Raw genomic sequence first — 25,109 nt, 5'->3', positions numbered from 1 at the left:
AGAACATTTTTTACTCGAGAGCTTTTCGTGTCTGGAAACGGTGAAATCTGGATTTGTTGCTCGTCTCCTTTAAAAAAAGGTGCAGCTCCAGTATGTGTTGATTGTCCTGTTTCTAAAGATTTGGTAAGTGTGTGCGGTCAGCTCCCTTTCTTTGTTCATTCAGATGGCAAAGTTATAGCTCATATCGTCAGCAGTACTCTTTCAGTGTTTAAAGACAGCCCCTAGTCAAAATGATTTCTAAGTTACTTAGTTTATGTTGATATCACTACAATATTATGGACTTAAAGATCTACTGTAAATGCTGCTCTCTAAGTGTAAACGTGAACACTGCAAGCAAACTATTGCCGACCGTCGTGTTTAATTTTTGCCGCATTTTGTGACAGGATTGTCTACACACACACGGCTTTCTGACCTACTGACTGCATCCGAGATACCGAGAAATTCAGAGTTTTTTTTTTTTTCTTATACGACGTGCGGTATCAAACATTCCACTGTCATAAAACACAGTCACTGTCTTTCTCCCCCGCGTCTGTGTTTGTTTTTCCTCTGTGAAAATCAGCACGTACCCAAATGGAAACTCCCATTTGTATTTAAATCCTTTCCCTTTCCCCTCCCCCGACACTTCTCATCTAAAAAAAAAAAAAAGTCTCAAAAGTTCATTATGTGGTCCAACAGCCGCAGCATTTGTCAAACTAAGTTTAGTCCTCCACTTGGTACTCACTATGGGCAGAGTGATAACAGGTGAAGAGGCTGGAGAAGTTCTGATACTAGCAGGATATCGCACAGCTACAAGCGAATCAGATTCGAGAAACAGAATGAATTAAAAAAAACACTCACCTACATCTTAGATGCCCAGAGGGTAAACAAATCACCAGCAAACTTTCTGTTTTGGTTGAATTTCACAGTTAAATGACAGACTTCTGTGAAAGGTCACAATATCTCAAGGAGAGAAACAGTTAAATGTTTTATATTCAAAGTCAGAATGAGGATGAGGGCATGAACTTGGCACCCTAACATCTCAATGAGAAAATAAGACACATTGATGCCAGGAATGTAGTGAGATTGCAACAATTGAGAGCTGCATGTAAAATGGCAAATGGTTGATGAAAGGACTGCAGAGTCATTCCATTACGCCAAGCTTTCTCTGGTCCCGTCTGGCTCCAAAATAGTCATCTCACTGAAGTATCAACAACAGGCTCAGTGTGTGAACTGCAGAGCCGTAGAAGATCTGACCTCAGGTCGAATTCCCAGACATGTGAGATGATGCTCTAATAAAGGCTAATTCTGCATTCTGGGTGGCTGCTATAGCTTTGCTGGATGGTTGCATATGGTCAAAATACTAAAAGACACTCCTAACACCCAAGTTTTGGCCGCTTATTTAAATGACAAACCCTTTTTTGATGATGACAAATTTTCAGGTGGATTAAAAGAAAAGTTATCATCTTACGTCATGCACATGTGTATTACATATTCAGGCAACAAGCATGTGAACACTTCATCAATCAAATAATCAAACAATGATAGACTATAGGGGTCTCTACATGACAGAGTTTCTGCCCGTTTCGTCAAGTTTATTTAGGACTTTTTAAGGCTCCTTTTAAGACCATTTTGAATTAAATTTTAGACTTAAACAGGGCTAAACACTAATGATTTAAAGTAATGACCTGGTTGGGCCAATGGAATTAAAAAAAAAAAGTAGGTTTCTCTTAACCACATATTTTAATGTGTAAAAACAAGATAACTAGTTATACAGAGTTTTTTTTTTTTAAATGACAAGTTCTTTCAAACATTCTTAAAAGTATATTTATTATAAAGAAAATGACATGAATAATCAAATATATTAATTTATTTGCTTGTTTTTGGTCCAAATAAATTGAGTAGAACTCCTATTCAACCTAATGTGCTTATTTATAACTATTATGTCCACTCACCCTTACTTCTGTAAATAGTTTTTGTGTAAATGTAAGGGGATATATTGCTGTTATTATCATGAGGAATTGTGCAACTGTTTTTGGTTTTCTTTTTCTGATTAGGGAATTTATTTAAGAGAATGTGCTGTAAAATGTCTAAAAGCTGTTGTCAATTGTTTCTCCTGCAATAAGAAAACTTAAATACATATAAATAAAAAAATATTTTGATGGATTGTTGGTCATTTAGATGGGTGTCTATAATTGGAGAAATTCTCAAATTAAAACCTGTTTAAAATGATTTAAGACCTACAACACAACATTTCTGTAATTTGAAGACTTTTTAAGCCCAAAAATTATGTTTTTGAAAGACTTTAAGACCCAGCAGACACTCTGCATAAAGCTGAATTAGCTGGATACACTGCAAAAACAGTTTTTCCTATTTTTTTTTATTATGTCTTGTTTCTAGTCTAAATATCTAAAAAAATATATAAAATCAAGAAGCATTTTCTAGACAAGCAAAAATATGTTTGCAAAAATATGTGAAGTTTATTTATAAACTAGTTTCGATAGAATCACATGCTTATGATTGTCCACGGCTGGCCTCACGATACCTAATGATTCACCAATCAGACGATTCCTAACTCGCTATAAATAACCAGTTTCTTACCTCGGTTATATTCGTCTTGAACAATGACCCCTCCCACCCCTACTCATCCTTTTTCTAGATTGGCAACACGGTGGCCCAGTGATTAGCACTGTTGCCTCACAGCAAAAATGCCACCAGTTAAAGTCCCTACTGATCCAGTCAACATTATTGCATGGAGTTTGCTTGTTCTCTCAGTGCTTGCGTGGGGTTCCCCTGGGTTATCCAGCTTCCGTCCAAAAATACGCAACCTAAGTAAATTGAACATTCTAAAATGGCGTCATAGTCGAAAACTTAGTAAGCAGTATATCTCTCTTTTGCTATCCCTTTATCTGTCATAAGCCAGAAATAAGTCAGGGGAATTCATCGAGATCTACCTGAGCTCAAACTCCCCTTTCTTACTGCTAGCAGGAAGAAGCCCAGGGCTTGAGGATCTTATGAGCTCACAGTTCTCTTCCAGGACAGCATGCCAAGCAAGCTTTATTTTCAAATATGAGCTAAGTGTGAACTCTTGAATCTTTTTCTAAACAAGTAACATAATCGTGTCTTTTATTCTGACATAAGATTACTTTGTTTACTGCTTATGGTATTATGGAGCAGCTGAGCTGAGCTACCGTCATGGTACCTAAAACAAAGAATTGGTGCAAAATAAACTTATCTGGCTAGCAAGCCAATCTGGCTTCATAGTACAGGCTCCAGGACTGGTTTGACATGCAAAATACAGCATATTTAGTCTATGTAAATGAGGATTGTCTTGAAAACTTTGTATGCAGAATTCATTTTAAGATTTAAAAGGAAAACCTCTAGAAAATTGAACGATTTGGAAGCAAATGTCTATTACAAAAAGAATACTTGGCAACTATAGTGTCAGGTGCTCTATTAGGTCAATAATAATCAGTATGATTGTAATTTTTGAGTAAAAGATGAAAGATTTCCCCGCACAGATGTTAAAAAAGTTTGAAATGGTCAAGCTATTTTACTCAATAACAAGTGGACATTTTGCTAACGTGATTTAATAGTGTAAGGTTGAATGAAGAATGAAGATGTTTTATCAAGCATATACCCCAAATTGCAATGCTCATGTCTGTCAAACACATTTGATAATAAAGAGGCTAGCTTTGTGAATAAACAAAAATTTTTCTATGAAAAAAAATGCATGCATTTTGGTCCTTTAAAAGCGTCACGAAATCCTCGAGTACTTTTTTGGAGATTTTAACAGATTTGTGTGTGTTGAGCATCAGTTAGGATAATGTTAGCACCTGTTACCTTTAATTGTGGGAAAAACTGGATAATTTTAAGATTTTGTCAGCTAATTTCAGCTTCCGGGTTTTAAATGATTTTTTGGAGTGGGATCAAAATCGGCGATGCAGAACTACAAGTGCAAAGATGACACGTCGGTTTCTCATTATTATTCATAGAGGAGTTTTCTTATCCTATGAGAAGAGTCGGCTTTTTAATTATTCATGAGAGCACGTGCTTTCCGAAGGCAAGGTAGACCTGCCAGTGCCAAGCTCAGATGTGAAATCCTACGTTAATGACTGGGTGAGAAGCGTCCGCGGAACCATGGCACGCAGTATTTAGCCGTTCATTAAGGGTCGTATTTGTTTGTTTCCATGATCCACGGGGTTTGTTGCATGTTTTCCCCCGCGATCCTGTCAGGGTCGATACAGCAAAGTTGTGTGTGTGCTGCAAGCATTTTTGTCAGGAGAGAATAGCGGATGTGTCTTTTATCAGGAGTTCGTTCACATTTAGACAAATCGCCGTGCTGCTGTGTTCTTCTTTTCCAGATTACCAGCAGGGCTAATGGTTATAATAGACAGGGCAGAGACCTGCTGCACTGAGCCTGCATTCAGATCCGGGGATTGAGGGAAAGGTCCTCATTTAGTGTTTATATGAACACGATTATCTTTGTAATGGTATAAATTGTGGCATAAAATTACTGTTTATTTCTTTGCATTTTAACTTTGTAAACTATAAAATCATGGGTCTCCTCATGGTTTGTCTCATTTTGTGAGCCGACTGAAAACAGTTGTTCGCTCCCCTCCTTCTCCCCTGCTCTGCTGGCCACGCCCACTCCTGCCCTTTGCTCGCGGAGCTCCATGCCTATTATGATGCAACTTTTGAAAAAAATCTGAGGTGGACCTGAACCGAAAGTTGGGGGTGTCATGGCCCTTTAAAATAACTTAATGGGATAGAAATGTTATGTTCATGTGATGCAAAAGTATGCATAATGGAATCAAACACAAGTACATTATTTAAAAAAAAAAAAACAAACAAACTCAGAAATGCAGATTGTTCTGTTTAAAATTTAATTTGAAAACTTGTCATTGTCCAACAGGGGAGGAAAAAGGGTCTGCAAAATCTTTAAATTTAATACAATTCATTTTAGACATTGCATGGCAGTCTGAAGAAAGTATCTCTGTAGAGGATCAAAAACCCACTTCTTGACATCCACATTCTGAATGCCGATATAAACAAACTAAAATTCCTTTAACTATCCTGTACCTTCTCTTCTCGTTTGCCTTGGTTGTTCAAGAATTAAAAAACAAAAACAAAAAAAAACATCAAAGCATATGAGAAACCTTCCAAAAGTCATGCTGCTCCAAAACAACAAAAAGAAAAGCTTGTGGCACAGGAAACGCACATGATGACAGGACGCTGTATCAAACGTGATTAAGGAAACGAGGCACAGAGTTCATAAGAGTTGAGCTCTCAGTCGGTTTTTGGCAGCTGTGTTTGAGGAGATCCTCAAGATGAACAATGGAGACCAAAGGAGATCCAAAACACACTTAAAAAGAGACACAACTAGACTTGAGGAAATTTCACTTCAGGACTGAAAACAATGTTCCCAGATGTTCATGTCCAGGATGACAGGAGCTGGAGTGTTAGTGTTGGATAAATGTGTGACTCGGCATGTGTGCAAGGTAAATAGTGCACACGAGAATAACAACCCTGCCATCATTTTTGAAGTAGAAAAAGGAAACGTGAAGAGATCCATGCTCCTTTCTCTTGATTGTACAGAAAAAGAGCAGCATGCACATTGTTCAAATCTTCTCCTTAATCTTTTCACAGAAAAAGAAAACAACATACAAGTTTACAACGACACGAACTTCAGTAAAAAACAACAAAACACACTAATCCAATAAACTGAAGAAAGGTTTCTCTTGTGCCATTTTCATCAGCATGGAAATGCTAGACCAGAGTGAAAGTGATGATCAAATTTTCAGAAAGTTTGACAGCATGACTAAAAACTGAAGCTATTTTTCGAGTTGGCTTTGTATACGATAGTCAATGTTAAATTGTGTGGTATTGCAAAGTAGGCTGTGTTGTTAAAGCCTAGTTATGAACCACCAGGTCCTGATATGTATGGTGGAAAACACAAGACAACAAAAATGACAACAAACAAAGAAACACTGACAAATAAAATAACTTTTTTTTCATACAGGTATCCGTCAGCCCCATCCAAACCAGTTTTTACCTCTGCTTATGAGATGAAATATTACAAAATGAAAATATGTATCCGACGTTTCAATGTAACAGGTGCCGTCTCTGTCAGAAAAGATTCTGCAAAATTTGGTATAAAAATTGTAAGTTATAAACGGAGCTACTGATCAACCATCTTCACCAGATGAATATGAGGTCTACAGAAAACCCTATCCTTTTCAAAACACTGCAGAGTTCAACCTTCAGGCTTTCCACCATTGAAGTAAATAAAAAGAAATCTAAATGAATAGCATTTGTAGTAATAAATAAAATCTTATATAGCACTCAGGCATGCTCAGTGTAACTTCAATAAGTCAATAATTTGGTCGATCCCATAATGGGCGTGAAAACTAGGGATATCATTATGTGAGCGGCCCATTTGAAGGTCATTTGACTGGATTTTAAATAGACATCACTGCTAGGGCAGAACTAGCATGTGCAAATTTGGTTTCACGCAAAAGCCCCATATACTTAAAAAAATAACTATTAAAGAGGGAATATTAGATCACTCACAAATAAAAAGGGATTCATGACATGATAAAAAAAGAAGATAAAAGGGGAATGAAGAGAAGTTTATCACGAATGCTTCTCAACATGGAAAGAATGAATAAAGGAAATATTAAAATAGAAGAAAAGATAGGTAGTGTAAAATGGGGAAGAAAGGGGCAGCAGGGGCTTCTTCATACAAACTGCAACTTTCCTCCTGATCCAGCCGGGCCTTGCCTGAGGCACTTGATCTGATCACTGCTCAAATGGAGCTAGCAGGGGGAGTTGTCAGTCTTTTCCCGATATAGACCCTGCATTAGAGACAAAAAGAGAGCATAGATGTCAGACACCGTGTATGTGGAATATTATATCACATACTAAAGTTATTGGTCGTATATAGAGTTTGCATGATATATCAAGAGATTTATTTTAATATAACACATAAATGGGTCATTTTTGATCATGCAAATGCGGATAGTTTTAAAAGTGCTGTGTAAGCATGAAATTTGTCAGTGCAAAAAGCTGTTTTGGCTACGTAGCCTTAGAAAGTAGTTTCCTATGAAGGGTGCATGAGCTTTCTGCATACAAATTTCAGCTAAACTTTTTTTACTTCAGCAAGTGAGTGCCACATTGTGTTTAACAGCCAGAGCAAACTTGTCCAGTATTTACATTGAAGTCCTTTTGATGTGCAAATTCACACGGTCAAAATTAAGTAACTTCACAAAAAACAATCATTAATTTCCTTTGAGAGCAGATGACTTTGCCTATGGAGAACATTAAGTGCAAGCCAGAAATAAAATAATCAGTTATCGGTTTCATAATTGAAGCATAAAATATATATAAATGACAATTTAAATGAACCAATAATGGACACATAAATAGACATTTAAAAGTGTTTATTTAAATTGTGTTGTTAAATGTCATAATATCGTAACACGCAGTTTGGTAAAAATTATAACGTTGGCTAGAAAAACGCGTGCTTTTAACTTTGCTGGCTTGTAATAAGGTCACCCCTGTAGACTGTAGCAACATCACCCCTGAACTTTCTATACAGACAGTACCTTCGTTTCCATCCAATTTTAACCTTAAAAAAGGTTGATGAAAATGCAAATAAAAAAACGTATGAGCATAACAAAGATCAACATTTTATTCTATAAGAAAAGATGTGCACAAACTATGATAGAAACACTTTTACCAAAAAATTCCAGTATGCACATTAAAAAAAACAATGGATGAAAACGCCACGCTATGCATCAATTTTAAAAATGCATGTAAAAAACATATGCCCATAACTGCGTAGGATCAACGTTTTATTCGATATGAAATATATTACCCCAGGTAGAGGAGTTCGAGTATCTTGGGGTTTTGTTCACGAGTGAGGGAAGGATGGAGCGTGAGATTGACTGGCGGATCAGTGCAGCGGCAGCAGTAATGCGGTCAATGTACTGGTACGTTGTGGTGAAGAAGGAGCTGAGCCGAAAGGCAAAGCTCTCAATTAACCAGTCAATTTACGTTCTTACTCTCACCTATGGTCATGAGCTTTGGGTCATGACCAAAAAGACAAGATCTCGGATACAAGCAAATGAAATGGGTTTCCTTCGCAGGGTGTCAGGGCATACCCTCATAGACAGGGTGAGGAGCTCTGTCACCCGGGAGGAGCTCAGAGTAGAGCCGCTGCTCATCCACATCGAGAGAAGTCAGCTGAGGTGGCTCGGGGATCTGTTTCGGATGCCTCAGGACGCCTACCTAGGGATGTGTTCCAGGCATGTCCCTCTGAGAGAAAGTGTCAGGGAAGACCAAGGACATGCTGGAGGGACTATGTCATGCTGGAGGGACTATGTCTCTTGGCTGGCCTGGGAACGCCTCAAGATCGCCCTGGAGGAGCTGGAAGAAGTGTCTGGGGAGAGGGAAGTCTGGGGTTTTCTCCTAAGACTGCTGCCCCCGCAACCCAGCCCCGGATAAGCGGATGAAAATGATGATGATGACGATGATGAAGAAATTATGCGCATAAACTATGATGGAAACACTTTTACCAAATTAATTCCAGTATGCGCATAAAAAAGGTGATGCGATTTTGTTATAAGAGATCATGTGATTATAAAAATGTGTGCGAATGGACAAACCAGCAGGTTTTGCACATTGTGAAACATCTGAAATGTTGTTTTTGTCATTCTAAAACACCTTAACCATTTCAGTATTCGTGTTATATTATATTATATTATATTATATTATATTATATTATATTATATTATATTATATTATATTATATTATATTATATTATATTATTTACTAAATAAGGAAAAAATGGATGCAGCTTCTCCTACCGAAGCAAATATTTTTACTTTTCATTTTCGGCACCAGTTAATCAGGAAGTGACGATTTTGTTCTCTATAGAAACGCTGCTTTATTTGCACATCTTTTATGCAATATTCAAGTTGTGCATAAAGTTGATTCGCATTTTTGAATGGAACCATAGCTAGTGATAATCCAGATGTGAATTTCTTTCACAGAAATCAGCTACAGCTAATAAATCATCCACAAACCATCTCCAAACACATTGAGTGCCCTTGAGTCGCTGATCTTTAAACTTCCGCTAATATGAGCTATAGTTTTCTCTGTCCAATGACAGTGCGTGTTTCATTTATAAGTGAGTTAGGGTTTAGCTCGGTGAAAGTTGATTGGTTGCTTCCAAATGTGTACTTTCCACTGGAAAGTTTTAGACCTCATTTATTTTTAACTTAAGAAAAGCACGTGGCAAAAGAAAAAGAAACCCCCCCCAAAAAAGGGACGACCCAGCAAATAATTTTGTCTTTAATAGACGTTTAATACACATCTCAACATAGACAGCTTGGCTAAAACAAGACTAAACTTGGGGTGTCAGTAAAAAAATAATAGACGTCTCAGAATAGACCAAAACTATACTAGTCGTCAAATAGACAGATTAGACAGACTTAATATGTGTAGCCCTTCATTTCTGCTTATTTGATGACTAGTCTAGTTTTGCCCTATTCCTAAACGTCTATTAGATTTTCACAGACCGCGCAAAAGTATCCTTATTTTAGCCAAGACGACAATGTTTATACATTTATTAGACATCTATTTGAGATTTTTTAAAAACAAAAAAATGTTTGCTGGAAAACAGGTATTTTTTGTGAAAGCCTTTTAAAAAAGCTATTTAAATTTAGCGTTTAAATGATCTATAAATATACTTTTTTACTTTTTGATTAATGACAGTTTTAAAACTTAAATTAAATAGTTATAAATTGTCTATTTATTTATAAATTTAAATGTTATTTTTAAATGTATTGTTTTATTGCTTTATTAAATGACATTTAAAAACGCTTTTTAATAAACATTTTTCAATATGTCTATTTATTTCTCCATTATTTGTTCATTTAAATTGTGGTTCATTTATATACATTTTATGCTTCAATTATTAAATTGACAATTTGATTCTTTAACTTATATCTAATTGGCTCTCCTGGTCCCCAAGTGTGAATGTGAAATCGCCACACTAACCAACACAACCCTGCTCAGTTGGAAATTGGCTTCTGTGTAAGCTGTGTTTTATAAATCACTTTACAACAGACAATAAATAATACACCATCTCTGCCTGAAAAAAAAATCATGGTGGGTGTGATTTTGTCAAAAAAATAAAAAATAAAATAAAATAAAATTCCCTAACCTCCAGGGGGTTGTGGGAGTTTTCAAACAGGATGCTGCCAACTAATTGTTTAGTCACATCTACAAAGCGCTCATTAAGGACCATCTGATGCTTTTTACAAACAAAATGCAGAAGCTTTCCAGAAACTGCATGCTTCAATCTGAAGGTTTTTTTTTGTGCATGAATTTGACAGTCCTGGCCTGTTTCCTGAATTTTGTAGGATTTATTGTTTGGAATATTGCCCTTTAATTTTTGGCTACTTCTGTGTTATTTCCACCTTGAATGCATGCCATGTTGCAATAATGGGAGACTTGAGAGGAACTAAGGGTGGAATGTGTGTCAAGTTTGACTGAGCATTAAGAAATATTTACCCGAGACCCAGGACCAGGATGTGGGACAGAAGCAGCGATGGGATAAACACTTTGAGAAACTCAGCAGAGAAGATGCCTCCTTTCTTCATGGCTCCAGTCTTCCTCATGCTGAGAGTCACTGAACGCCGTGGGTGCCGGAAATGAAACTCCCTGTCAGAAAGAGAAATCCAGCACACCGTTATCAAAACAGCATCATTACACCTGCAAACATTTCACACTACTTAAGAAGATGAAGAAAAAACAGATAAACATTATAATATTTATAATTATACTATAAATATTATTTTATTATATTATACTATTTATAATATAAAATATTAGGGCATTACTGGAAAAATCCTGACACAAGTACCATTTATTAATTTTAATATATTTAATGTTGGCCCTAATAAATAATATGAACACTTCATGGAACATTCCCATAATTATCTGTAAATTAAAATAAAAAATGTTCAATTATAGTGAAAAATTTAATAAATAATTAATTATTTTAAATAGCAGTAAGGAAAGCTTGCAAAGCTAAAAATGAAAAGTACACTTTTACAGAGCATTTGTGCCAGCTAGTTTGTTTTGGTGAGCATTTGTTAGCCTAGCACATGCTAATGTTAAACAACATTATTTGTGATTCATCAACAACAAACTGTTTTTAGTGTTTTGAAGTAGCTCAACAACCTGCTAATGCTGCTCAGCTGCTGTTGGTAATGAATGATGCTATTAGCATGATGCTAATATGAGAGACAGTTACAACCTATGAAGAGCATCTATAAATCAAATATTTTGTTTGGATTAGTATTCAGTAAAAACACTGATTTAGTTCACCAGGTTTTTACAGAGCTACAGCTGAAAGTTAAATTATCAGCTTTCCTGTGAAAACTTTATTCTTTTTTTTTAAATATATGGGCCAATATTAATTCTCTATTTAATTAAGGTTAGCCCAGCTACATGCTATTGTCAGAATTAACCAATACCTATCAGTGAACACACTTGCTGCAGATGAATGACCTTGACAGTGTTTTTGAGTGTTGTGTATGTTAGCTTAAAGGGGAAATGAAACACTCAGTCAAGTTTAACTTATTTTGTACATTGGATTCCACTTTAATGAAAATACATTAAACAAACTTGATTAATGTAACCATTTAGCAGAAAATGGCGTGTTTTACTATAGATTTTAGACCTAGGGTGCAGCCATCTTGGAAAGTCGCTGTGTCTGAAGTAACGGGGTTGGTTGAGTTCTCTGCGCTGAGCAGAAACAATGGAAGTAAAGGAGACTGTAAAGTCTACTTTAATCCAATGTGTGAAGTTGTGGACGTAGAGATGCTGCAAATACAAGCATCAGATATGTGTCTAAAATAAAAGTATATATATTTATTCTATTTTTCTTTTTCTGCCTTTAAATTATAGATCATTTGATGCGCTTTGATTCACTTTCTGCATTATGCTGCCTGACTGCCTGTCTGTAAGTGTAACAGACTGAACACAGACACAGGACAGCCTATGGATAGGAAAGCCAATTCCAACCAATGGATAAAGTTGTGGATGAGCATCACAGAGCTGCTGCAAATACAATAAATACAAGCATGTCTTCAGGTGTGTATTTTTCTTTTGTTAATACTGTTCGTTTTTTCACTATCAGTTGCCCTCTGCTCAACACAGGCAGACTGTGATGCATCAGGACAGCATCAAGTCTCGTCACTCAAAAATGATCCTCAGGAAAACATATTTCTGCAGACAGAATCTCCAGATGCACAGCCTCTGTCACCGGACACGTTCTCATTGTCACAATGTTCACCACTCTTGGGTTTTTCAAAAAAGATGGAGGAACTGGTGTATGCTGGAACTAAACTTTCACACTCCATTGCCGCAAGCCCCCAGTTACCAACCAAAAAGCGGCCTGCTTCACAACCACCTATGAGCCCACCTGGAAGAGCCCTCCGATCACACCGCCAGGGCCCAAACAACAACGCCCCATCTTCAGCTGGTGAACACAAGAGCTCTCTGTGATGTGTGTCGGGGACCTGCTTAGATAACAGTGTCTTTATCAAATGTTTTCAGAACAAGCAGGAACCCAGTGTGTCTGTAGCTTTCTCTAAGCAGATATGTGTTGTGTTAAGTGACAGAAAACCAAAGACTTCATCAGGCCGTTTAGCAAATCATTCAAATCTGGTGTCTATTAAATGTAGATCTGAGACTACTATAGGAAAAACAGCTAAAACTGTTAAGTTAGCGCTTTTAAACATCAGATCGCTCAACAATAAGTCTCTTTTAGTCAATGATTTTATCAACACAAATTGCCTTGATTTTATGCTTTTAACTGAAACTTGGCTAGATGACAGTTGTAGCGCAGCAGTTCTGAATGAAGCAGCTCCTTTAAACTTTGACTTTTTGAGTGTTTGCAGAGTTAATAGGAGAGGTGGAGGCATCGCTGCCCTGTTTAAAGATGTGTATGAATGTAAACAAGTGTCATTTCGTGACTATCTGTCTTTTGAATATCTGAGTATAGCACTAAAAGGTGCTCCACGCATCTTACTGATCATTATCTACAGACCTCCAAAATATTCTCCAGCTTTTTTTGAGGATTTTACAGAGCTGTTATCAATTGTAACCTCTGAATTTGATTATTTTAGTATTGCTGGGGATTTTAATATTCACATTGATAATCCAGAAATCAATGCTGTAAAAGAACTGATGACTGTTTTTAACACTTTTGATCTGACTCAGCATGTTCAAGGACCCACACACAATTGTGGACACACTCTTGATCTACTTATAACTAAGGGTTTACACATTTCATCAACTGTTGTTAAGGATGTGGCACTATCTGATCATTTCTGTATCTTTTTTGATATATTGATCACTCCAGCTATTAAAGACAGATCTGTCTCTGTCAGAAAGAGATGCATAAATGAGAACACTAGTGAGCAGTTTATGAAGGCCATATCGCTAGCACCAAGTATATCTGCAGATTCTGTTGATTCTCTCCTTGATTTGTTCAATTCTAAAATTGAGAATGTCATAAATGACATCGCTCCTGTTAAAGTCAAGAAGATGACTGGCAGGCAAAAAGGATCTTGGACAAGGTCACCGAGAGTACAAATGATGAAAAGGCAGTGCAGAAAAGCTGAGCGTATGTGGAGAAAGACGAAACTAGTAGTCCATTATAACATCTATAAAGACAGTCTTCATGCCTTTAATATGGAACTAAACACTGCTAGACAGACTTTCTTTTCAAGCCTTATAAACGGCAACTTAAATAATGCTCGTACACTCTTTGCAACGATAGAGAGACTCACAAACCCCCCCAGTCAGATTCCAAGTGAGCTCCTCTCTGAAAGCAAATGCAATGAGTTTGCTCATTTCTTCACTGATAAGATTAATAATATCAGAAAGGCAATCAGCTCATCCAATCAGCCAAGTTGTGTCGATATCAAACAAGCTCAACCACAACTTAAGAAATCAGACATTATGTCTGATTTCATGGCAATTAACAGCAAAATCTTAGAAGAGACTGTGCAAGTTATGAAAACATCAACCTGCAGTCTTGACACGCTCCCCACATCATTCTTCAAAACAGTGTTTACCTGTTTAGAAATGGATCTTCTAAAAGTGGTAAATGCTTCACTTATCTCAGGGATTTTTCCAACCTCACTTAGAACTGCAGTTGTTAAACCCCTCTTGAAGAAGAGCAACCTGGATAACACCCTATTGAGCAATTACAGGCCAATCTCAAATCTCCCTTTCATTGGCAAAATCATTGAAAAAGTTGTTTTAACCAGGTCAACAAGTTCTTAAACTTCAGGGGGTGTTTAGACAATTTTCAATCGGGGTTCAGAGCACATCACAGTACAGAGAGCGCTCTTATAAAGATAATCAATGATATACGCCTAAATACAGATTCAGGTAAAATAACAGTGCTGGTATTGTTGGATCTCAGTGCTGCATTTGACACTGTCGATCACAGCATACTTCTGGATAGGCTGGAAAACTGGGTTGGGCTGTCTGGGACAGTCCTCAAATGGTTTAGATCTTACCTAGAAGGTAGAGGTTACCATGTCAGTATAGGTGACCATAGGTCGAGGTGGACACCCATGACGTGTGGAGTCCCACAAGGCTCGATTCTAGCACCTCTCCTGTTCAACCTTTACATGCTCCCTCTAAGCCAAATAATGAGAAAGAACCAAATCTCCTACCACAGCTATGCTGATGACACTCAGATCTACCTAGCCTTACAGCCTAATGACTACAGCCCCATTGACACCCTCTGCCAATGCATTGATGAAATGAGCAATTGGATGTGCCAAAACTTTCTTCAGTTAAACAAAGAGAAAACAGAAGTCATTGCGTTTGGGAACAGAGATGAGGTTCTCAATGTATGCGTACATTGGCTCTAAAGGTCAAACGACAAAAAATAAGGTCAAGAATCTTGGTGTGACTCTGGAGTCAGATCTGAGTTTCAACAGTCATGTCAAAGCAGTCAGTAAATCAGCATACTATCATCTCAAAAACATAGCAAGAATCAGATGCTTTGTTTCTAGTGAAGATTTAGAAAAACTTGTTCATGCTTTTATCAGCAGCAGGGTGGATTACTGTAATGGACTCCTCACTGGTCTTCCTAAAAAGACAGTCAGACAGTTGCAGCTCATCCAGAACGCTGCAGCCAGAATTCTAAACAGAACCAGAAAATCAGAGCACATCACACCTGTCCTCAGGTCTTTACACTGGCTGCCAGTTACATTCAGAATAGATTTTAAAGTATTATTACTGGTCTATAAATCACTAAATGGCCTAGGACCTAAATACATCACAGATATGCTTACTGAAAACAAACCTAACAGATCACTCAGATCTGTAGGATCATATAAACTAGAAGTTCCAAGAGTTCAGTCAAAGCAGGGTGAATCGGCTTTTAGCCACTATGCCCCTCGCTGCTGGAATCAGCTTCCAGAAATGATCAGATGTGCTCCAACATTAGGCACATTCAAATCAAGACTGAAAACACATCTGTTTAGCTGTGCCTTTACTGAATGAGCACTGTGCTGCGTCCGACAGATTGCACTATCATGTTTTTATCTTCTTCTTCATTCTTTCATATCACATTTTACCTGTTTTTATGTTTTGTTTTGTTTTTATGCATTTTTATTATTTGTTTTTATTTTTATTTTACTTGTTTCTTTTATTCTTGTTTATGTAAAGCACTTTGAATTGCCATTGTGTATAAAATGTGCTATATAAATAAACTTGCCTTGCCTTGCCTTCGTTTGAAACGCTGTGATCCTCTCACGCTGCTCTGGCTCTGCCTGACAAGGGGATTTACATTCAAACTAATGCAACGTAATGGGGGCGGGTACTTTCACTTTTCACTGCTACAGCCCCTCCCACATCTCTGTTTTTGTGTTGAGTCCGTTACAATTACAGACAGGCAGTCAGGCAGCATAATGCAGAGAGTGAATCAAAGCACATCAAATGATTGGTAATTAAAAGGGGAAGAAAGAAAAATAGAATAAATATATATATACTTTTATATTAGACACACATCTGATGCTTGTATTTGCAGCAGCAACAGTTTCTGCTCAACTTAGGGAACTCAACCAATCCCGTGATGTCAGACACAGTGACATTCCAAGATGGCGGCACCCTAGGTCTTAAATCTATAGTAAAACATGCCGTTTTCTGCTAAATGGTTACATTAATCAAGTTTGTTTAATGTATTTTCATTAAAGTTGAATGTATTTTCATAAGGTAAACTTGACTGAGTGCTTCATTTCCCCTTTAACAGCAAACTAATGCTATAAACTGTTAGCAGCTAGTGCTAGAATGTATTGGAGCAGGGTTATTAGAGGTAAATACTAAACTTTCACCTTACTAAATCGTGTGTGTGCGTGCGTGTATGTTTTAACTTCAGGTAAACTTTAACTGACATCAAATGATGATTAAAACTTTTAATTATATTATATCAGGTATTATTTTTGCAGCATATTTAAATATATTTTTTGGATAACTATAAATGCTAAATACAACTATATCTCAAACACAGACTTACTTAGGAGGAATATTCTCTGGTCTACTCGACCAGTCTGCCATGCGGTCTGAATCCTTCATTAAGATGTCATCATCTCTGATCTTCTCCATGACCTCCTCCTGAGCGAACACACACACACACACACGCGCGCAAACAAACACAGACAGCTAATGAAGATAAGCCAGAGTACAGCTCATAAATTAGATGATCCACAATGTTCTCGGGAGAAAAAGTACCTGACTGTCTCTCCTCATGTCCACGTCAAAAATGATCTGCCCTTCATCCTGAGGACTGTGAGGTCGAGGAGGACTGAGAAAGAATTATTTGTTTACTTATGTTTTAATGCTTTGGCTATATTCATGGCAAAACCTATATAAAATACACAATATTTAACATATAATCATATCAGTTTTCTAACAAACATACGTTGTAAAAAAACAAACAAACAAACAAACAAACAAAAAACGTAATACTTAATATTAACAACACTGAATAGAATACTGAATATAGAAAGTTTTAGAAACATTTAAAATTTTATTTTAATTAAAGTTAAATATTCTAAAACTGCTCCAGAAGAAACATTTTCAAACATTTTGCTTAAAATATTTCCTGAATAAAAACGTTCTCTAATATCATTTAAAATACACGTTCTATTAAAATGTTTTGTCAAAATGTTCTTGCACAAGTCACAAATAGATTTTTCTTCCCTGTTCAATAAATATGAGTGTTAGTCTTGAGTGTCTGATTCTACATCTCGTATGTACAATCTGATCATGTCTATTTTCAAAATGGTGGACTGTGAAAGAAAAGTCATTAAACATGAACAGATGTAACTCTGTTATACACTGAAGTTTTTATAGTGCTTTATTTGTAATTCCTTGTTGCAATTTTCATTCTTTTCAGGTCAATTAAAACCACCAATCATTAGCCTGGTTTGGTTTCCATTACCGATTTGAGCAAAACGTTTGTGATCTCATTAAATTAAATAAAAAAAGTGAAATAATTATTGTAAAATAAACTTAACTATGCATTAACCAATGTTATGTAGTTCATTTTTTTGCTAATATACAATTTGAAGGTCATTGGTAGGGTTCACATACAGTTGAAGTCTGAATTATTAGCCCCCCTAAATTATTAGACCACTTGTTTATTTTTCCCCCAATTTCTGTTTAACATATTTCTAAACATAATAATTTTATAACTCATTTCTAATAACTGATTTATTTTATCTTTGCCTTGATAACTGTAAATAACATTTTACTAGATATTTTTCAAGACACTTCTTTACAGCTTAAAGTGACATTTAAAGGCTTAACTAGGTTAATTAAGTTAACTAGGCAGGTTAGGGCATATAGGCAAGTTATTGTATAATGATGGTTTGTTCAGTAGATTATCGAGAAAAAATATAGCTTAAAGGGGCTGATAATTTTGTCCCTAAAATGGTTCATAAAAAATTCTAAACTGCTTTTATTCAAGCCGAAACAAAGCAAATAAGACTTTCTCCAGAAGAAAACATATTATCAGACATACTGTGAACATTTCCTTGCTCTGTTAAACATCATTTGGAAAATATTAAAAAAATTAAAAAATAAATCGAAGGGGGCTAATAATTCTAACTTCAACTGTATACTGCAGCTAGAGATTTAATCAAAGAAAACACAAGTGATTTATCCAGTGTGTTATCGCTGTGAAAGTGAAAAAGCAAAACTTTCATACAGTATATCACCCTTAAAATCTAACTTGAATATTGACCTCTTGTTTTTAAGACCGTTTTGATGTGTTAAATAACATTTAGAAGTTGTTGTATATTACTTAGTGTACATTGTTTTCATTATAGCACTGTTGGTTGTAAGATCTTTTTTAAAGTTGAAACCTAAAGTGGTGTCTTACAAAGTAGAGATAATTTCACTAATTTAACTGAAACATCCTATCTTGGTATGGTTCTTCACCACTATAGAATTGTTTTATTTACCCTCAGCAAGGAAAGATGATACTACATTTATAGCACAGATTATTTGAACACATTCAATAATATTATAACTACTAAAAAAAGCATATTGTAGAGCACACTGTTACAGTTGTATCATAACTGATAGACTTAAATTCTTCTTGACCTTAAAAAAGAGCACATTTCAAATTAAATTTTAAAAATCTGTTTCAAACAAAAGCAAATTTAAAACCAATTTTTGAATATTGAAATTAATTTAAATTCCTGAAAAGTTAAACAAACAGTTTTGACAAAAAAATATTACGCAGCACAACTATTTTTAACACTGATAACAATACAGAAATCTTTTTTGGGTCCCAAATCATCAAATCAGAATAATTTCTGTAAGATCATGCGAAAATAAAGCTGGATTAATTATGATAAAAAATAGGTTTCCTTTGCACTGCAACTTTTCAAAACCTTTTTTTTTTTTTTTTTTTTTTTAAGATATTGAAAAAAACACCTCATGCAAGCATAGAATCTTTTTGTGATACACGGAAGCTTTTACAAAACTAGCACTTTTGCTTTAGGTGCATTTTCAATTCGGTATTTGAATTTGGCCAATTTGAAGGTTAATAAAACTATATAGACAATACTATGCTTCAAAGCACATCAAGCTTCAAAGCGCTTCAAAGCACAGTTCAGAAACAGGAGTTTTCAATGTTTATTTTTGGGGTGAACTGCTCTTGCACTCTGTGATAGAAACCTAGTTTGTGTACACATGACAGAAAAACCACAGTATTTCTAAAACAAACATCCTGAATCATATCATTCATTGAGTTTGAGTGAGATAAGATCTATTTTGGCCATATGCTATCAGCACGAGGTCAATATGATCATGTGTGTTTTTGAATAGAAGTTTATAGCTCTACTCTCTATCGATGAGGTCATTAAACTCAAGCTGTGAACTCAGGTGACATTAAAAGATTAACTGTATATGCACATATAAGCTATGTAAACAACATCTTAAAGGGCCAGATGTCAGATCATGTAGAGGACATAAAAGCATTACCTGCATTATGAGTTATAAAAGCACAAAATATTCCTGTGTGGATTTTTGATTTGTACTTTAGTAAGGTATGATATAGTGAAGTAATAACTCGCAAGAAAAGAGAGTGTAACTATCTTGCAATTGCAAATATTATATAACTTTTATTCATAAGTTCAACAATCAAGACATTAATACTGAGTGTTCAACATATTATGTATAATATATTATGTTTTCTTTCTTCCCAAAACAAAGTAGGAAAACATGTCTCTATATTTATTTTGCACCTGAATAAATGAAAGAATAAAAATACATATCAAAGGTTTATTGATTTTTTTTTCATAGACAGTAAACACTTTCTTAGTTTCTAATCAGCTTTTTAAAAAAAATCATGTGAACTAGTGATTCAGTGACACATTAAGACAGTAACTTTTTCTTTTAGTGTCATATTTATTCATCCATGACAGGACTAAATTATTATTTGTGGAAAAAAATATAAAGATAATAATTTAGTATTTTATGTTGTACATTACTCTCTATCCCACTCAATTATCATTCATTCTTTGTTAAAATTCATACTTAGATTTTTTTTTAAGAAGTAAAAAAATGACAATTCACTATCATATGCCATATATAGTCTACCTGTCACATGAGGAGTTACTTCGGCTGGACTCGTGCTGGGCATCTAGCAGGATTTTCTCCATGTCGCCATTGTGAATGGATGAAGAGGAGGGAACGTGCTCCAACCCCCCTACCATCCCATCATCCTCCTCTACAACCTGCGCGAGAGGCGGTGGCACTGAAGCGCTGGAGGAAGAGAGAGACGCAGCATTTCTGTTCATCTCCAGCTCTACCCAGGACCCTAAAAAAATGTAATTAATAATTAATTGTTATGTAAAATACATGTAAAACCCTATACACATTTCACATTACATTTTAAATTTCATTACATTTTATATTGTATTTTATATTTATATTATATTTTATACATGTTATAACATACAGTTGAAGTCAGAATTATTAGCCCTCCTCTGATTTTGTTTTCTTTCTTGTTCAACAGAGCAAGGACCTTTCTGCAGTATTTCTGATGATATTTTTTTCTTCTGGAGAAAAATCTTATTTGTTTTATTTTGGCTAGAGTAAAAGCAGTTTTGAATTTTTTACAAAACATTTTAAGGTCAAAATCATTAGCCCATTTAAGCTATATATATATATATATATTTTTTTTTTTTCAATAGTCTACAGAACAAACCATCATTATTCAATAACTTGCCTAATTACCCTAACCTGACTAGTTATCCTAATTAACCTAGTTTAGCCTTTAAGAGTCACTTAAAACTGTAAAGGAGTGTCTTGAAAAATATCTAGTACAATAGAATTTACTGTCATCATGACAAAGATAAAATAAATCAGTTATTAGAAATGAGTTATTATAGTGTGTTTATATATAAAACTATTTTATTATTATTATTTTGATTGTAAAAATCAATAAATTGATAAAAAATGATAAGAAGCACATTTTTGTAACGCAATAAAAAAATCTATTTCAAACAAAAACAAATTTATTCATAAAAATATTCATAAAAATTCATAAAAATTCCTGACAAGTAAAATAAACAGTTTTGACAAAAAATATTATGCAGCAAACACTGATAACAAAACAGAAATCTTTTTTGGCTCCCAAATCATCATATCAGAAAGATTTCTGGAAGCTCATGGGACAGTAAAGCTAGAATAATTCTGCTAAAAATGTAGCTTTGCATCACAGGAATTGTAATGGTAATATTGGCTGCAGCAAGTAAAAATATAAATCTGAAATGAAGAAGTTAAAAGTTTTAAACAACTAAACGAGGAGCAGGTGAAGTTAATTATCAGTGAAATAATGATCTCTTAGGAAAACTCATCTAAACTAAATGTGACAATTTTAATAGTTATGTTTTCTTAATTAAATAAATACACACACACCACAAATATATATATATATATATATATATATATATATATATATATATATATATATATATATATATATATATTTATATATATATATATATATATATATATATATATATATATATATATATATATATATTTTTTTTTTTTTTTTTTTTTTTTCTGTATCTGAAAGCCAAGCACAAATAAATAGTAGTTGTTCATCTGCCTAAAGAATATAGGTATAGTAGTATATATACTAATAAATCATATAGTATAATATTGCTATAATACAAATGACTTCAAGGTTTTAATACAAGATATAATAACACAATTATGATGAAAATTAAATAAATGTCTCTTTAAACTCTGTAAACTCTTTTGACAGGAAAATCTTAGTTATAATAAATACACAAAATGTTATTTAAAATAAATGTTACATCAAATGATTCAATTTCTATATAATATAAAATATAATTTAAAAAATATTAAATGTTCAGATTTGGGGGTACATGGGATTGTATTCATTGATCTAGAAGACACAGAGACAAACAGGACCGAGAGTACATTGTACAAAGAAACAAAACAACAACAACAAATCCTACTAATAGGAACAACACTGAATAGAGTCATATACAATATTTTATTTTAATTAAAGTTAAATATTCTAAAACTGCTCCAGAAGACACCTTTTCAAACATTTTCCTTAAAATATTTCCTGAATGAAAAACGTTCTCTAATATCATTTAAAATACACGTTCTATTAAAATATGTTTTATCGTCAATATTTTTACACAAATCACAAATAGTTTTTTCTTCCCTGTTCAGTAAATATGAGTGTTAGTCTTGAGCTATCAGACAGGTGGTCTGGTGGCTTAACTTCTATTAAACTGTGGTGAAAGGACAGTAAAAGTCTCCCTCTCTGGCTCCTTGCACAGATATTAGTCACAGCTGACCTCACCACACTGCATGCTGTACGTGAGAGTCCATACTCAACGCTCCCAGAGGATCACCTGATAAATGCAAACACAAACACACAGACTCCTTTCATCCATGACTCAGGGATGAACACAGCTAAGCTTTCCGTGCTCCCCTTTCACCCACATCTGCTGTGCTGTCTCATCAGAAACGTCTGTGTTATCGCACAGTGAATCCTCTATTTACCGCTGGTTTACATTGCTGACCAGTTAAGTGTAAACCCAATGCCAAAAAGCCCCACTTCCATTTCCAGGAAAACAAAAAGAGGAAGAAAACAGAAGGTTCACGTGACTTCCTTGAGTTGAGCAAACATTGGGTAAGTCTACATGGACACTAGCAATCTGGTTATTTATTTACCTTATTCAGAAGGAGACTATATATTAAGATTACAGTGTTTACATCAGTCACTTCTAGAATATTCCTTCCATGTTCCCGTTTTACATGTTATGGTAAAAATGGCTGTAAAAATGCTTCTTAATATATACAGCAAATAACCATAAATTGACTTCTCCCAGAATTCCCTCCAGGACACTTTACTTACTTTTTATGTTAATATTAATATAATTTTTTTATTTTGTTTCTCATCAATTATGCACATTAGAATGTTCTCTTGTGCCATGTGTGTTACCCTGATGTTTTTTAGTAGTTTTATCAATGATATGTTATGATGTGGGCGATGCAGAGGTGCAGTAGGAAGTGCTGTCGCCTCACAGCAAGATGGTCACTGGGTTGCTGGTTCGAGCCTCGGCTCAGTTGGCTTTTTTGTGTGGAGTTTGCATGTTCTCCCTGCGTTCGCGTGGGTTTCCTTCGGGTGCTCCGGTTTTCCCCACAGTCCAAATGAGTGTGGCGGATGAGACTATAAAGCTGGACTTATACTTTCGCCTGGTGCCGCATCGCGCACCTCCGTGACTACGCGCGCACCTCGCGAAACGAACAAGGCTTTTATACTCGCGCATTCGCAGTTGTGATATTCTTTAAAACGACAGGGGGCGGTCAAAAGAAACTGACCTGAAAGTCATACAAATAAACAGAGAAGTAGGAAGTTTCCGGAACTACCTCATATAATTATTATCCTTCAATACTTTTGAACAAATTATTTTTTATTGTTTTTATAAAATATTTTAATGATTATAAGGACTTTTATAACCATTCAAGATTTTTTTTAAATTAAACTTTGATGCATCACGTTCTCGGATCCTCTTATCTGATTGGATGTTCTAAGCTTCTTATTTTTTCCGTAACATCCAGTACAGCGAAGAGACAGCAACATGGCAGCAACATCAAATAATAATGCTAAGGGAAAACATTTGTTTCTAACGCATTAAAAGCAGACATTTATAAGGATACGCCACGACTAAAAAAATGAAGTGATGTTTTGAACAGTTTGACGTCAGTTTGGCAGGTCAGCCATCTTTTTTGTAATAAAATACCTGCAACTTTTGTTTGCAAAACACTTTGAATTTTGCTCATTATACATTTATAAACATTTTTCAAATATTTAAATTCAAGATTTACAAATATTTTGACACACGTTTTTTTTTTTTAATTAGTGACTAAGAAATAGCTATTAACTTTTTTTTTTTTTTGGTGAGGGACAGTGAAAATATTGGCAGGACAAGTAAAAATCTGAACCCCTGGTCCGATCGGGCCAGTAGAAAAAAATCCCTAGTGTTAAACCCTGCATTTACAAGCGCTTTACAATACTGTAAGGACACGGCAGCAATACTGTAAACACTTTTACACTGTACCATATTTTTAACAGCAAAATTCTAGCAACCATAGCTGCCAGTTTGTAACTTCAGTATTTTTATATATTTTTTACATTTCATTTCATTGTATATAGATGATGATTAATTATGATTAATAACATGTTATAACATACCAACATGACACCTTCCGATTCAGTCCATCTTTGATATGGTACCCTACATATGCTTTTTGCTGTTTTATTTTAAATGTTATGAAAGCTTGTAAATTATTTCTTATGCTATGCATAAACAGACAAGATATGCAAACAGACAGATACTAATTCATATTCAAACTTAGAGTCCTAGAGCAAATACTTCTCTACTGTATAGTACGCAAGGCGAGCAGTATGTTTGAGTATTTTAAAAACAGTAGGTAAGAAGTAACAGCATGACCTATTGCTTGACCTACTACACCTGACTTCTGTATGAATACAATTTCAGATGCAGTCAAAGCCTTTTGCTCTTTTATATGCATTGTAAGTTGACCACTGCAATTCGTGTTTATCATGTTGCAAAAGGTGTTCCTTCATGATGCTAATACTAATACTGTGATCAAGGTGTGTACATGTCTGATACTGCACTTAGATAATGTGACCAAATTAGAAATACTCCACATTTTAAAGGAATAGTTCACCCAAATCTAAATTATGTAATCCATTACTAATCCTCTACTCATTCCAAACCTGTTTGAGTTTCTTTCTTCTCTTAAACACAAAGGAAGATATTTTGAAAAATGTTAAAAGAAAAAACAGCTATTGATTTTTAGTTCCTATTATAAATGTCAATGGCTGCTGGTTTCCAACATTCTTCAAAATATATGTTTGTGTTTATCAGAAAAAAACACCTAAAATGTGAGTAAATGTTGAGTAAATGTACATTTTGGGCAAACTATATATTTAATT

General features: G+C 34.9%; 1 protein-coding gene across 1 annotated transcript in view; it reads right to left on the bottom strand.

Moving 5' to 3' along the window:
• Positions 1-4,845: 4,845 nt before the first annotated feature.
• bnip3lb (BCL2 interacting protein 3 like b) overlaps positions 4,846-25,109 on the bottom strand; it is a 29,739-nt gene continuing 9,475 nt past the window's right edge. The window contains 5 exon segments of the mRNA NM_205571.2: positions 4,846-6,833; positions 10,559-10,708; positions 16,596-16,693; positions 16,811-16,883; positions 20,192-20,411. Coding sequence (NP_991134.2) covers positions 6,785-6,833; positions 10,559-10,708; positions 16,596-16,693; positions 16,811-16,883; positions 20,192-20,411 — 590 coding nt within the window. The 3' untranslated portion in view covers positions 4,846-6,784.

The sequence above is a fragment of the Danio rerio genome, chromosome 10 (genome assembly GCF_049306965.1).
Source record: "Danio rerio strain Tuebingen ecotype United States chromosome 10, GRCz12tu, whole genome shotgun sequence".
Classification (NCBI taxonomy): domain Eukaryota; kingdom Metazoa; phylum Chordata; class Actinopteri; order Cypriniformes; family Danionidae; genus Danio; species Danio rerio.
This window is presented reverse-complemented; position numbering and strand designations above follow the sequence as displayed.